The sequence below is a fragment of the Micromys minutus genome (genome assembly GCF_963924665.1).
Source record: "Micromys minutus genome assembly, chromosome: 14".
Taxonomy (NCBI): Eukaryota; Metazoa; Chordata; class Mammalia; order Rodentia; family Muridae; genus Micromys; species Micromys minutus.
The window spans coordinates 41,665,504-41,680,248 of NC_137983.1; the positions used below are offsets into that span (position 1 = coordinate 41,665,504).

General features: G+C 42.8%; 1 protein-coding gene across 1 annotated transcript; it reads right to left on the reverse strand.

The window, feature by feature from the left end:
• Nucleotides 1–9,818: 9,818 nt before the first annotated feature.
• LOC308429917 (protein Tex24-like) lies at nucleotides 9,819–10,964 on the reverse strand (the record flags this gene model as incomplete). Its single annotated transcript, XM_080928952.1, has 1 exon — nucleotides 9,819–10,964. One exon carries the CDS (start codon nucleotides 10,962–10,964, stop codon nucleotides 9,819–9,821), a length of 1,146 nt encoding a protein of 381 aa, XP_080785078.1.
• Nucleotides 10,965–14,745: the final 3,781 nt, after the last annotated feature.

Genomic DNA, 14,745 nt, shown 5'->3' on the forward strand with positions numbered 1-14,745 from the left:
AGCCTGACACCCCAAAAATGTGCACCTGCTGACTCAAGAATTGAAAGTGTGGTGCACACATTTTTTTAATTATCTTATTTTTTTACACTCCAGTCCAAGATCCCTTCCTGATCTGCCCTCCCACAGTTCCTCATTCCATTCCTCCTCCCTCTGCCCCATCTCCAAGAGGATGTCCCTACCCTTCCCCGCCCCACCCCCCCCCCCAAACTTCCCCACTCCCTGGGGCCTCAAGTCTCTCCAAAGTTAGGTGTGCCTTCTCTTACTGAAGCCAAACCAGGCAGTCCTCTATATGTGTCAGGGGCCTCAGATCAGCTCATATATGCTGCCCAGTTGGTGGCTCGGTGTCTGAGATCCAGGTTAGTTGAGACTGCTGGTCTTCCTATGGGGTCGCCCTCCTCCTCAGCTTCTTCCAGGTGCACACACGTTTAAATGCATCTATCCACTCAGGTGTCTATGTGATTTCTACCTACCAATTCTCCAAAGTGTGTGGCACAACCACTTGGCACCAAATCACATTCTCTCCTTACTCAACATATACCCCAAAAAATCAAAACGCAGCCCAGTGAACCACTCCCTCTATTACCTACAGTCATGAGTGTCGGGCTTTAGAGCCATGGTTCTCAACCTTCCTCTAACACTTCAACACCTTTAACACAGCTCCTCGTGTTGGGAGGACCCCAACCATAAAACTATTTTCATTGTTACTTCATGACTGTAAATTTTGCTAGTGTTATAAATCATTACATAAATATTTTTGTAAATAGAGGTCTGCTAAAGGGGTTGTGATCCACAGGCTGAGAAGTCTGCTGTAGAGCTCTCAAGATTGCCTTCTGGGTTTTAAGTCAGTAAACTTCCTCCTGTGGTGACAAAAGCCTAATACTTCTCAGGTGGTCAGTGGGTCAGTAATCAGTGGATTGGGGATCAGTGGGTCAGTGGGTCAGTGGGTCAGTGGGTCAGTGGTCCAGTGGGTCGATGGTTAGATGGGTTTGTTGAGTTATGATGAAAGCAGTCTATATGGTTCAGTCTTAAATCAACACAGCAGGAATTTGATGAGAAATAATGGCAAATGAAAAAAAAAAAAAAACTTTTTTTCTTCCTCACAGCTGGGAATAATTCCCTGAATACTTTTTCTTCCCTGAAGAATCATGTTTGAATATAGTTCTGACCACGTTCTTCTTTTGTTCTTGAGTTTGTTTGCCCCTAGCAGAGACCCTCTAGTGTGCCTGTTATTACTTACCCAAATTAACAAAGACTATGAGAGCATCATAAACTAAGCTTTGGTGAGTGCAGAGCCCAGTCCACCCTTAGCACGGTCTTGTAAACAATATAACTTTGAAATCTGTTCCTGTAGGAGTCTGTCCTCTGATTCACTCTGACTGAAGCCCTGGTCTAAACCCAACATGTGGCAGTACACTGAATCTCTGCTGTGATTTACCCTTGTCCTCACCCACAGACATCAGTAGTCTTCCTTTTGCCAGTACACTGTGGGTCACAGAATACTGTTGGATTCCTCTTTGGGTGGGTCCATCAAACACTAAAGAAAAGTTCACCATTCTTTCCGTATGAGACTGAGGCAGATCCATGCTCAACAGGACTCTACTTACCAGTCTGTCCACATTTTTAAATGCCCAAGAATATGTATATCTTTTTTTTTTTTGAAAGAGGTGTTCCCCAACATGCCAAGACCAGTTTATCCTCTGCCTGAGAGTTATCAATAGAAATTAAATCGAGGCAGGCATGGTTACAGGTGTCTGTATTGTATTACACAGCCACTGGGGACTATCCTGTTTGAGGTGATGTTGGATTTCATCCAGGAGATTGAGAGAAAGCCCTAGAGAATTGTTGAAGACTTGTCTCTGTAATGACCACTGAGGATAAAACTGGGAATAACTTCTCTGTCACTAATACAGAACGAGAGAACAGAATTGTCCTGGAGCACTACTGGGCAGGCTTTCCACTGATGGAGAAGCCAGATTCAGAGACTCTGATCACCAACACACACCTTTCCAGGAGTGCTGACACACCAGAGAGTACAGGTGAGACCACCACTTCTGCTCACATTCCTGGCCCAAAAGGAACCCACACAGAACTCTCAGGCCACAGAAATCGAGGAGTCTGGGACAGGTCTCCACCTGCACCCTGAGCTGACCCTGTGCCACAGCTCTCTGTACCCATATCATGCTGGGAGAGAGCTGGTCTCCAAGGAGTGCTGACACACGGGCCTTATACTAGGGACAAGCCACTGTCAGAGACAGCAAGACCAGCTAACACCAGAAATAAGCAGATGTCAAGAAGCAAGGGTAAAAACCTAAGCAATCTTCAACAAAATTATAGAAGAAAACTTTCCTAACCTAAAGAAAAAGATACCCATAAGCATAAAAGAAACCTACAGAACTCCAAATAGATTGAACCAGAAAGGAAACTCCTCCTGACACCTAAAAGTCAAAACACCAAATGCACAAAACAAAAAAAGAATATTAAAAGCAATAAAAGAAAAATGTCAAGTAACATATAACAGTAGACCTATCAGAATCACACCAGACTTCTTAACAGAGACTATGTAAGCTAGAAGATCCTGAGCAGATGTCATACAGACCATAAGAGAACACAAATGTCAGCCCAGGCTACTACATCCAGCAAAACTCTCAATTAACATAGATGGAGAAACCAAGATATTCCATGACAAAACCAAATTTACATGATATTTTTTCACAAATCCAGGCCTCCAGCCCTAAAAAAAAAAAATGGAAAACTCCAACACCAGGAGCAAAATGACACCCTAGGAAAAGCAAAAAAGTAATCTTGCAACAATCTCAAAGGAAGATAGCCACACGAACATAATTCCACCCCTAACATCAAAAATACCAGGAAGCAGCAATCACTTTTTCTTAATATCTCTTAAGATCAGTGGACTTAATTCCCCAACAAACAGACTAACAGACTAGATACATAAAGAGGACCCAGCATTTTGCTGCATACAAGAAACACATCTCAGTGACAAAGACAGATGCTAACTCAGAGTAAAAGGCTGAAAAAGCAATTTTCCAAGCAAATGGTCCCAAGAAACAAGTTGGAGTAGCCATTCTAATACCGAATAAAACTGACTTTCAACCAAAACTTATCAAAAAAGACAAGAAAGGTCACTTCGATTTATCAAAAAAAAAACTCCACCAAGATGAACTCTCAGTTGTAAATATTTATGTTCCAAATGCATGGGCACCTAGATTTATAAAAGAAACTTTACTAAAGATTAAAGCAGACATTGCACCTCACACAATAATAGTGGGAGACTTCACCACCCCACTCTCATCAAGAGACAGATATGGAAACGGAAACTAAATAGAGACACAGTAAAACTAACAGAAGCTATGAAACATATGGATTTAACAGATATCTATAGAACATTTCATCTTATAACAAAAGAATATACCTTCTTCTCAGCACCTCATGGTATCTTCTACAAACCTGACCACATAATCAGTCACAAAACAGGCCTCAAGAGATACAAGAAGACTGAAATAATCCCATGCATCCTATCAGAACACCATGGACTAAGATTGGTCTTCAATAACAACAAAAACAACAAAAAGCCCACATACACATGGAAGCTGAATAATGTTCTACTCAATGATGACTTGGTCAAGGTAGAAATTAAAGATTGTTTATAATTTAATAAAAATGAAGGCATAACATAACCAAATTTATGGGACACAATGAAAGTAAGACTAAGAGAAAAACTCAAAACTCTGAGTGCCTCCAAAAAGAAACTGGAGACAGCATACACTAGCAGCTGGACAGCACCCCTAAAGCTTTAGAACAAAAAAAAAAGCAAATACTCCCAAGAGGAAGAGAAGGCAGGAAATAATCAAACTAAGGGCTGAAATCAACCAAGTAAAAACAAAATGAACTATACAAAGAATCAACAAAACCAGGAGCTGGTTCATTGAGAAAATCAACAAGATTGATAAGCCCTTAGCCAGACTAACCAGAGGACACAGAGTATCCAAATTAACAAAATCAGAAATGAAAAGGGAGATGTAATAACAGAAACTGAGGAAATTCAAGAAATCATCAGATCATACCACAAAAGTCTGTACTCACAAAATTGGAAAATCTGGGTGAAATGGACCAATTTCTAGACAGATACCAAGTACCAAAGTTAAATCAGGATTCGATAAACCATCTAAACTGTCCCATAACACCTAAAGAAATAGAAACAGTCATTAAAACTCTCCCAACCAAAAATAACCCAGGACCAGATGTGTTTAGTGCAGAATTCTATCAGACCTTCATAGAAGACCTAATACCAATATTCTCCAAACTATTCTAAAAAATAGAAACAGAAGGAACACTAATTTTCTCTGTGATGCCACAATTACACTTATAGCTAAAACACAAAATACAACAAAAGAAAACTTTAGATCAATTTCCCTTATGAATATAGATGCAAAAATACTACTGGACATATAACCACAATATGCTCCAACATCTAACAAAGACACATGCTCCACTATGTTCGTAGCAGCTTTATTTATAATATCCAGAAGCTGAAAATAATCCAAATGTCCTTCAACAGAGGAATGGATATAGAAAATGAGGTACAGTTACACAACTGAGAACTACTTAGCTATTTAAAAAAATGACTTCATGAAATTCAAGGGCAAAGGATGGATGGAACTAGAAAATAACATCCTGAATGAGGTAATACACAAAAGAACATACATGATATGCACTCACTGGTAAGTGGATATTAGTCCAAAAGTTCTGATTACCGAAGATACAATCCACAGACCACATGAAGCTCAAGAAGAAGAAAGACCAAAGTGCAGATGCCTCAGTCCTTCTTAGAAGGGGGAACAAAAATATTCACAGGAGGAAATACAGAGACAAAGTTTGGAGCAAAACCTAAAGAAACGACCATCCAGAGACTGCCCCACCTGGTAATCCATCCCATATACTGTCACCAAACCCAGACAATATTGATGATGTCAAGAAGTGCATGTTGACAGGAGCCTGTATAGCTGTCTCCTGAGAGGCTCTGCCTGAGCCTGACAAATATACAGATGCTCACAGCCAACCATTGAACTGAGAACATGGTCTCCTTTGGAGGAGTTAGAGAAAGGATTGAAGGAGATGAAGGGGTTTGCAACCCCTTAAGAACAACAATACCAACCAACCAGAGCTCCCAGGGACTAAACAACTATCCATTGGGTACACATGGATGGAGCCATGACTCCAGCTGTATATGTAGCAGAGGATGGACTTGTTGGGTAGCAATGGGAAGAGAAGCCCTCGGTCTTTCCAAGGCTCAATGGTCCAATGTCAGGGTATGTAGGGTGGGGGAACACCCTTATAGAAGCAGACAGAGGGGGAATGGGGAAGGAGGAAACCAGGAAAGGGTATAACATTTAAAATGTAAATTTTAAAATATCCAATTAAAAAGGTGTTTTAAAAAGACTCAGTTAACACAAATCCAAGAGTAGCTTTGAGGTTACCTAAGACAAAATGGATAAATACATAAAAGCAAAAGGACGGGTATGTGGCCCTGATGACATTCACAGGCCACCATACTCGGTACTTCCTAAGCTACAATTTATTTATATATTTTTAAAAATTGCTGAGAATAAGAATCTGGGGGAAGTACTTAACTGGAGAGGAGGAGGGGTTTTGGAGTTCAGTGAAGAGCTTAGTACTCAGGGAGGCTAGAAGACCATCACTAAACACCCAAGTCCCTAGCACTTCCTCTACCCAGATGTTACTGTAGTTTTGCCACAGACAACTGGCATCTTGTAGCCCAGCCTCACCCACGACTCCCAATAGATCCCTGGATCAAAGACAAAACTTGCAACTTGCAAAATAGGACAAAGGTATCTTGGCTACTTTTTACTGAAGCTTTGTTGGAGCTTTCTTGTTAAGATGGATCCACCCTGAGATTCAGGTCCATCTCTAAGGAACTAAGCAGGGTCTTTTATTAATTGGCAGATTATTACATTTTCAGTTATTCAGATGGACAGTGGCTGGCATGGGTCTAAGATGTTCAATTCCTGGATGCTATGAACAAAAGGCTTCTAAAGACAGCTGTTCCCTGTGCATTTTCTCTGCCTGTCTACCCATACAGTGACCTGTTAGGTCATTTGGTTTGATAGATATTTACTGTGTGGACTATTTTGGTATTCACTTGAGAGCCATCTTTCTGTGTACTGAAAAGGCATTTCCATTAGCTCATGGGAATAGTAAGGAAATCGTAAGGCAGGAAAGTAAAAGATATCCATTCAAACAAGAATGGATATCAACTTAACACATGAGTCATACAGGTTTGAGTGCATTGATGATAAACTCAAGTCAACAATAATGTATCTGTGTGTGTGAGGGTATGTTCGTTGTGTTGTTGTGTTGTGTTGAGAAAGGGTTTCTCTGTATTGCTTTAGCTGTCCTGAAACTCTCTCTGTAGACCAGGCTGGCCTCAAACTCACAGAGATCTGCCTGCCTCTGACTCTAGAGTGCTGGGATTAAAACCATGTACCACACCACCCAAGTGTTACGTTGTTCTCTTAAAGGCAAACTAAACAAAGCCTGAGTATACAGTAGGATAGAGGTATAAGAATAAAGGAGGATCTCAAAGTGTATTAACTCTGTCTATAAGTTCCAGCAAAAGTTCCAGTCTCTTAGAACGTAAAAGATATTTTCATAATATTGAACGAGCAGAGGTATGCACTAAAAATGTCCACATTTTGGTGCATATTTTAAAAGTTTTATTTATTTAAGACATTACATTTTCTAATCCTGACTCAATACTTACAGAACCCAGTATTATTTCTTTTCCCTGTACATGTGGTCAGTATTTAATTTCTGGGAGTACCCAGGAAATTACTATAGCAGCTCAACTGCCTTGCTGAATTGAGGTCCACCAAATGTCTTCCTCTGGAAGAATGCTTATCTCTACTTACACTGACTTAAATACCCTGCTCCATAGTGGGCCCTAAAGCCCCACCATAGGGGAGCTCCTCCAACAGGGAATTCTGCCTGGCATGCTGCCAGCACTCAAGCACAGCCTGGTCCCCCAGTTAGTTGCTGCTGCCGCCAATCACGTCCACTGCAGTCAGATTTCCATCTGATCAACTGATAATCTCGTCACACTTGGCGAGAAGAGTTCTCTGTAGTCCTCATCAATGATGTTGCCCTCATCTGGAGCCCTGTATGCCTCCAGTCACCTGGCCCATTGAACTCACTGTCATCCGTGCCCAAGAGGGCTCTGTCATTGGTGAAACCAGTCTGGTCCTCGTTCCTGCATTGTGCTCTGCAACAGAAGCATCAAGGGTGCCATTAACATCAATGTCAAGAGGGACTTGAATCTGAGACATGCCACAGGCGTGAGAGGTACACCTAACCTGTGGGTTTGGTCTTCCCCCAGCAAGTTCCGACCCTCCGCCATGCCCCTTTCCCTTTCACATACCTCAGTGTGCATATGCAGCTGATTGTTAGAGACATAGATGGTGGTCTGTGTCTGCTGGAAATGGTGGAGTTGTGCTTCATGAAGACGATCCTGACTCCACAAGAAGGTTCAATACTAAATGAAAGAGCAACGGCTTCCATGTCCAAGAAATAGTGAACATTTCCTGACTTGTCTGAAATTATCCAACCTAAAAAAAAAAAAAAAAAAAAAAAAATCAGTAAGATCAGAGGACAGAGGACGCCAATGAAACCCAGATGACAGCAAGTACGTATTTCAACAACCTGTATCCCACCAAGTTGAAGAAACGAAAAGAACTGTGTAAATTCCTAAATACATATAACCTCCGAAGGTTAAACTACAAAGGCAGTTAAAATCTTTCAGACAGATGAGCAATGAGATAGAGACGCCAATCTTAAAGTCTCCTAACCAAAAAAAATTAAAAATTAATTAAAAGGCCCAGGTCCCCATGGACTCAAAAGTTTCTCAAGCTTCAATAAAAGAACTACAACCCATGTTTATTAGGCTAGTCTATAAAGTATTTGCAAAAACCAGCATGACACAAACACAAAGGAAATTATAGATAAATCTCCTTGGTAAATATAGATACAAAAATTCAATAAAACACTTGTAAACTGAATTCAAGAGCACACCAAAAAGACCATTTGACTATAGTCTAAAACCCAGTCAGTTTCATGACAGAGATGCAGGGGTTAGCATATACAAATCAGTAATTATAAATGTACTTAAAGACAGAAAGCATATTATTTAAATAGTTGCAAAACCACTTTTTTCAAAATCCAACCTTTCCTGCTCATGATAAAAGCCTCAGGTAGTCTAAGGATATAGTGAACATATATTAGCAAAACTAAAGTGATGTACAACAGGCCCATAGCCAACATCATGCCCAATTGGAAAAGAAAAATTATGTAGTTCCACTAAAATCAGGAGCAAAATAAAAATATCTCTCTATTCCTTCTCAATATTTTGCCTAATGTTTTACCTAAATAGTACCAGAGAAAAAAAGTCACACGTGGTATTCTTACTTGCAAATTATATAATTCTATACATTAAAGACCCTGACTCCACTAGAGAACTCTCCAGTTGAAAATCATTTTTAACATAGCAACAAGACACATTATTAACAGTACAATCAGTTGCCTTCCTATAGACCAAGAGCAGGCATATTGAAAATGAAATGAAAGAAGTAACCCCATTTATAGTTGCTTTAAAGACATAACATGGGGGCTGGAGAGATGGCTCAGTGGTTAGAGTACTGACTGCTCTTGCAAAGGTCCTGAGTTCAATTCTCAGCAACCACATGGTGGCTCACAACCTTATGTAATGAGATCTGATGCCCCCTTCCGGTGTGTCTGAAGACAGTGACAGTGTACTCATATCCATAAAATAAATAAATAAATTTAAACATGTCCATTCTTATTGAAAAATGTAATGAAGAGCAAGCTGCCCATGTGTTAGAAAGCCCAAGGGTCTTGCATGGGAGGAAATGTGGGATACAGGGGCCAGGGGAAGAAAATCACAAAAGGTAGTGACAAACGAGCTTCTTCAAGAAGCTGAAACACTAACGTGTTTTGTCTTGATAATAAGGGAAATATGCTATGGGGCTTGAGCAAGGCAGAGGTAGGGATGAACGCTCACTCGGGACTCCCTGCATGGGTACCAGATGCAGTAATTAAACCATGTTAGTGGTACTTCCGGATTACAAATACATGGGGAAAAATGAAAGTGAGAAACATTCAGGTATCTGCCTCAGTTTTCACTCAGTCTTGGTGGGAGTGGTGTGTTGGAGCTCACAGGGCAGGATGCAGAGAAAGTGACTGCTTGTCTCTCCATTCCTCCTATGTCCACTTAAGTACATCATTCGTCTCTGGAATAAAATATTTCAGTCCAGACTCTCAGCCCCAATGGTTCTCAGCCTGTAGTGAGAAAAACAACGCCTTTCAAAACGGACAGGGGATGGGAGGTGGGGGGGGCGGGGTAGGAGTTGAGCGCCATTCCTTCCCAGAAGCTGAAAGGTCTCTATGACGTTATCATAGTTAGAAGAAATGAGTACCTTCAAGGCAAGGATGCCTGCTCCTGCTTGTAGCATCCTAAACCTCGGTGTCCATGGGCAGGTGGTGTCGTTCTGAGTCACCTGGCATGCAGCTGCTGTGCCTGCTGTCCTCCCAAGCCCACCTTGTCCTCAAGGGCTGGTCTGGCCTTTAGCCCCGCCTTCTCATCTCATAAGCATTCGCATCTGCCCATCCGTAAGACATCATAGGTTGCATAGCACTTTTGAATAGTTGATGCTTGGTTTGCTAATGGATAAACTGGGCCTGGACTTTGGAGCACGCTGCTCTTTTGATCCCTATGGGAGATAAGAATGGTCCCGAACAGCAAGAACAACGGGGATTCCCTGAACCGTGTGGTTCAAGCCTTCCTCCCTTGGCTGCCGCTTAGACCTCCTGCTGTTCCTTTCCAACACGCCCGGTTTCGTGTCCTGAGGAGACGGTTGTTCTTTCTCTCTGCTGTTTTCTAGGCAGAGTCCTCCATCCTGTTGAGGTTTGGTCCACATCTCCGTGGCCTGCATTTTCTTCCTCTTTGGGTGCCGGGGCTTAGCTTCTACCAGCAGAGTTTGGCCCATATCCTTTGCTTTCTCCTGCAGGGAAGTCTTCTCCAAGAATTGAGTCGGAGCTTTCCCTCCTTTGGAGGCTCTCATGGCTCCCATCTCGTCTCGGCCTGAAGGCACTGACTTCGGTTCCTTTCCAGACCCCTGCTCTCCAACTAACAGGGGGCATGGCATCTGGACTGAATGTCTAGTATAGGGCTTGATCATCTTGCCCTGCAAGACGGTGTCTTTTTCTAGAGATGCAAGGCATTCGCCGTACCTGAAAGGTTCTTGTGACCGTGTGAGTCCTGTGCTGTCTCCTCCCAGATGGCCTCTCCTCACAACCTCCAGGCTCTCTTGTTGCTGTGGTTGATGTTTCTTGCTTGGTTGTTTGGTGTTCATAACCACCTCTTGCCTCCGGAAGCCCCTGGTGTCTAGTGGGTTTAAGACTTTTTCTGTTTGCTTTCTGTCCTTGCTTGCCATTGTCTTCTTTTTCCCCTGGGCCTCCTCTGCTGTTGCTTCGGGGCTGTTCTTCAGCAAGCCAGCATGTCCGACAAATGTCCTCCGCCGCTCTGGGTCTTTGACAGACTCGCCCTGAAAGACCCTTTTGGAGACTATAGACAAGCTTAAGTTAGGGTCAGGGGCATGGTCCTTGCTGGCACAGCTCGTAAGGCTTGGAAGACGATATGGTTTCTTCTTGCCATGAGAAGCTCTAGGCAGCTCTGCCAGGCCATGCTGCTGAGCACCCAGACCCTGTCTATTTCCTGGGACAGCCCTGAGGTCTTTAAGCCCCTGCGCTACCGAATTAGACCTAATGGCCAGCCTAGAGGCTTGTCCCAGCAATTTCCCATTGCCCTCAATATATCGTAGCATACTTTTCGGAAACTGGTAGTCCAGCACTGGCATACCAGAGTAAACTGTTTCCCTCGGAGTTCGAGGACTGAAGTGCCCTCTGCGCATCACAGTTCAGAATGTTGGGGTGGATTCTTCTAGCTACCTGTTTCTTTATGATGCAGTGGGCGGGGCTAGAAGGAAGATGGCTGTAACTCAGGCTGGGCCCTAAGTAGTCTGTTCTGTGGCCTCTGTCAATACAGATGTTAATGGCAGCATCTGGGAACACCATCCACAGATGAAAGAACAGAGGCATATTAGGAGTGGGTGAGATGTAGTCTGTGACAGTCAGGGACTAGGAGGAGAGGTCTCTAGAGTGTTAGAGGGCCCATCGGCTGACTTCCTGGGACTTGCCATCCAGGTTCTGCTCCCTATTATCCAGCTTCAGGACTCCATATAGGAATAAAACAATACTCACACCAGAGAATCAAAAGCCCTGGATTGGGTTGGAGAGATGGCTCAGTGGTTAAGAGCACTGGCTACTCTTCCGGAGGTCCTGGGTTCAATTCCCAGCAACCACATGGTGGCTCACAAACCATCTGTAATGGCTACTATAATGTGATCTGATGCCCTCTTCTATAATGTGTGTCAGAAGACAGCAACAGTGTACTTATATATAATAAATATTTTTTTAAAGCCCTGGATTATTTGAGAATCAAATGCAAAGGACCATGGTCCAGAACCATCAATGTTGGTTTCCCCAAACGTCATACTCCAATGGAGCAGCCCATTTCATGTTGTTTTTGTGGAAATGAAACAAAAAAAAAATGATCAGAAGTCAAGACACTCTCTAAACACCTTGATGGGGAAAGCATAGGTAGGCAGACGACAGCAGAGCCGGGAATCACTGCCCTGGGCCTCCGGATGCTGTACAATGGCATGAATTTCAGGGTTAGAGGAAGCCAGTTTACCTGATAAGATAATCGCTATGAAAATTCACTATGAATAGTCACAAAAATGTTTGTTCAGACACAGCTGGGCAAGGAATGGTTAATGAGAGGCTAAAGACAGCATCCGAAATAAACTGGAATTAGGCTCTGGATCTGCTGTAGGGATAGTGCTGATGCTAAGGTCCTGTTACCCGTTGGTTCTTGATCTATCAGTAAAGATGTTGCAGGCAAATTATTGGGCAGAAGGAAGAAGCAGAACTTCCAGGTCCCCACAGGTGAGCGGGCAGACAAGGGAGAGAGGAAAGGAGGTTTTCGCCGTGCTTCAGAGGGAGAAAAGCCAACCAGCTAAATAGGCTGGCCCTTTCTTCTCAGTAAATGATCCTCAGACCAGATCAGCCAGGAACTTACCAGCAAACACAGGAATGATGTGCTCACTGCAATAGATTCACGAAAACTCCTCAAGCAGTGCATACACATTCACAGCAGAAGCTCACGAATGTGGGGCTTCAACGTACATGGTTATCAGGGTCACCTCGTTTTTATCCCAGTCCTTCTAAAACTTTTATCAGCAATGCAATTGCCATTTTGTTGTTCACATGATATGCTGTGGGAAACGGTTAAAGTCTATGTCCTGTCATCAGGATAGACTCCCTGCCCAGTGCTCACATTTTCATTGTCATGGTTATAAGCAAAGAGCTGGACTTGGAAAGTTGGAACTGATCTCTAAATGTCACATGACTAATTTCCACCGTTTCCTCTCCCATTGACACACACACACACATCCCCACACCTTTTGCTTCTGGCTACACCGGCACCTCCTTTTCCAAGGCTTTTGGTATAGTTCTATTTTAATGTTTTCTGATGAATTGGATATGTGTATTGAAAGATAACCCATTAAGGCTCCTGATCACCATGACCCGCTGCACCCATGGCAGGGTAAGTACCTTGAAGAAAGGTGATACAGTTACTTTGCTATATAGAAACGAGGGCCTTCCTTGCCTTTCTGTGTCTTTCTGGCCACTTAGTGTGTAGCTGGGTTTCTATAGTCTCCACATTGGAGTTCCAGAGATTATCAGCAATGGGATTGTGTACACCATCAGGGACTGCTGCCTCAAGAGACAAGAAGTAGCTCATCTACAGAAAGAACAGCCTACATAGCACCCAGCTGCAACTCAGCTTAGCATCTTCCCAGGAGTCTGGAGACTTGCAGGGATGAGCAGAGCATCAGCTTGAGATGGTTCTTGAGGTTCACCAAGGGGCTCTCTGGGAGTGACAGCCAAGTGATAGACAACTACAAATGACGATCTCCAAGTGCGATTGACATTGTAAAATGGCAGCTTAAATGAGCCACATGGTTCATTCTCCAAGTAAGGGTTCCTGCTGCCTGTCATGTGTGTGGCCACTCTAATGTCCCAGAACTGATAGTTTAGAAGTTAATATGGTAAATACAGAGTTGAGGTTCCCATCCTTAAAGTATGCGGCATTCAAATACACTGCTCCACAGTCTGGCCTGAGGTAACTAAATAACTAAAAAGCAGCAAACACTAGAGATGGACACTTAATATTGTGCTGTGTTGTTTGCTGTTTCTATTTCCTATCCTCTTTCCTAGAGCATGTGTCTGAAGGCTTCTGATGACTATGATTACAGTGAGTGACATGCATACATCAAAATGTCATGAAGAAGCTCATTATTGTGTAAGATAGACAGACAGATGTACAGACAATAGATGGATATTTTTCTGATACAAGGTTTCTCTGTGTGGTCCTGTCTGTCCTAGAATTTGCTCTGTAGACCAGGTTGAGTTATATGCCTCAAACTCACAGAGACCTATCTCCCTCTGCATCCCAAGTGCTGGGATTAAAGGCATATGCCACCAGGTCTGACTCAACAAATATATTTTAATACAAAGAAATTTTCTGTATTCCTTGAGTGTCATTTTGTTTGTTAAATACATAAGTCTACCATCTGTTAAGCCAACTGCATCTCTGTCTGTGTTCGTCAGGTCTATAAAGTTGTATGCTTGCTTGTCATTTAAACTATAAATGTCATCCATGTGGAGACCCCCCCTTAGTACATCAGCTACAGGACTGAGACTATGACCTCAGGAATACTGTATTGTTGAAACTTATCAAAGAAATTCCCATATCCTCCTCTGAGCACTGTGTCAAGATTTTACCTTTTAGTTTAGCTCTTTGAATAATGTGTTCTACAAGAAAGGCAAGTGATTTCCTCTGTTGCTCTAGGGTCCAAAGTCTCTGCCCTATGTGGTGAGTTCGTGATCACTTCAATAGATCTGTCCTGCTCTTTTAGTTGGGATCAGTTCTTGAGATTCATCTAGAACCAGCGGGAAGTCCTCACCGAGATATCACATGTCAGCATCTTTTCCCTTTAGAAGAAAAGCTACTGATGCCAAGAAGTACTTACTGACAGGAACCAGATAGAGATGCCTCCTCAGGGACTAGGTTAGAGTCATATAGATACAGCTGAGCATGCCTGCAGCTAACCATAGGACTGAACTCAGGGAGTCCAGTGAGGGTGCTAAAGAAAGGACCTATGGAGCTGAAAGGGGTTGCAACCTCATGGGAAGAACAACATAATCAACCAACCAAATTCTCCAAAACTCCCATGGACTAAACATCAACCTTTGTGCACACATTGAGAGACCCATTGATCAGTTGCATATGTAGCTGAAGATAGCAGTGTCTGGCATCAGGGTGAAAAGAGGCTTTTGGTCCAGGGAGGGCATGTTTTTCCAGTGTAGGGGAATGCCAAGGCAATGGGGTGGAGAGAGTGATTAGGAGGGAGTGCATCTTTGTGAAGGCAAATGGAGAGGGAGAGGGATGAAAGTGGGCAGAGGAAAGGGATAACATCTCAAATGTAAATACAGAGTATCTAATAAAAAAAA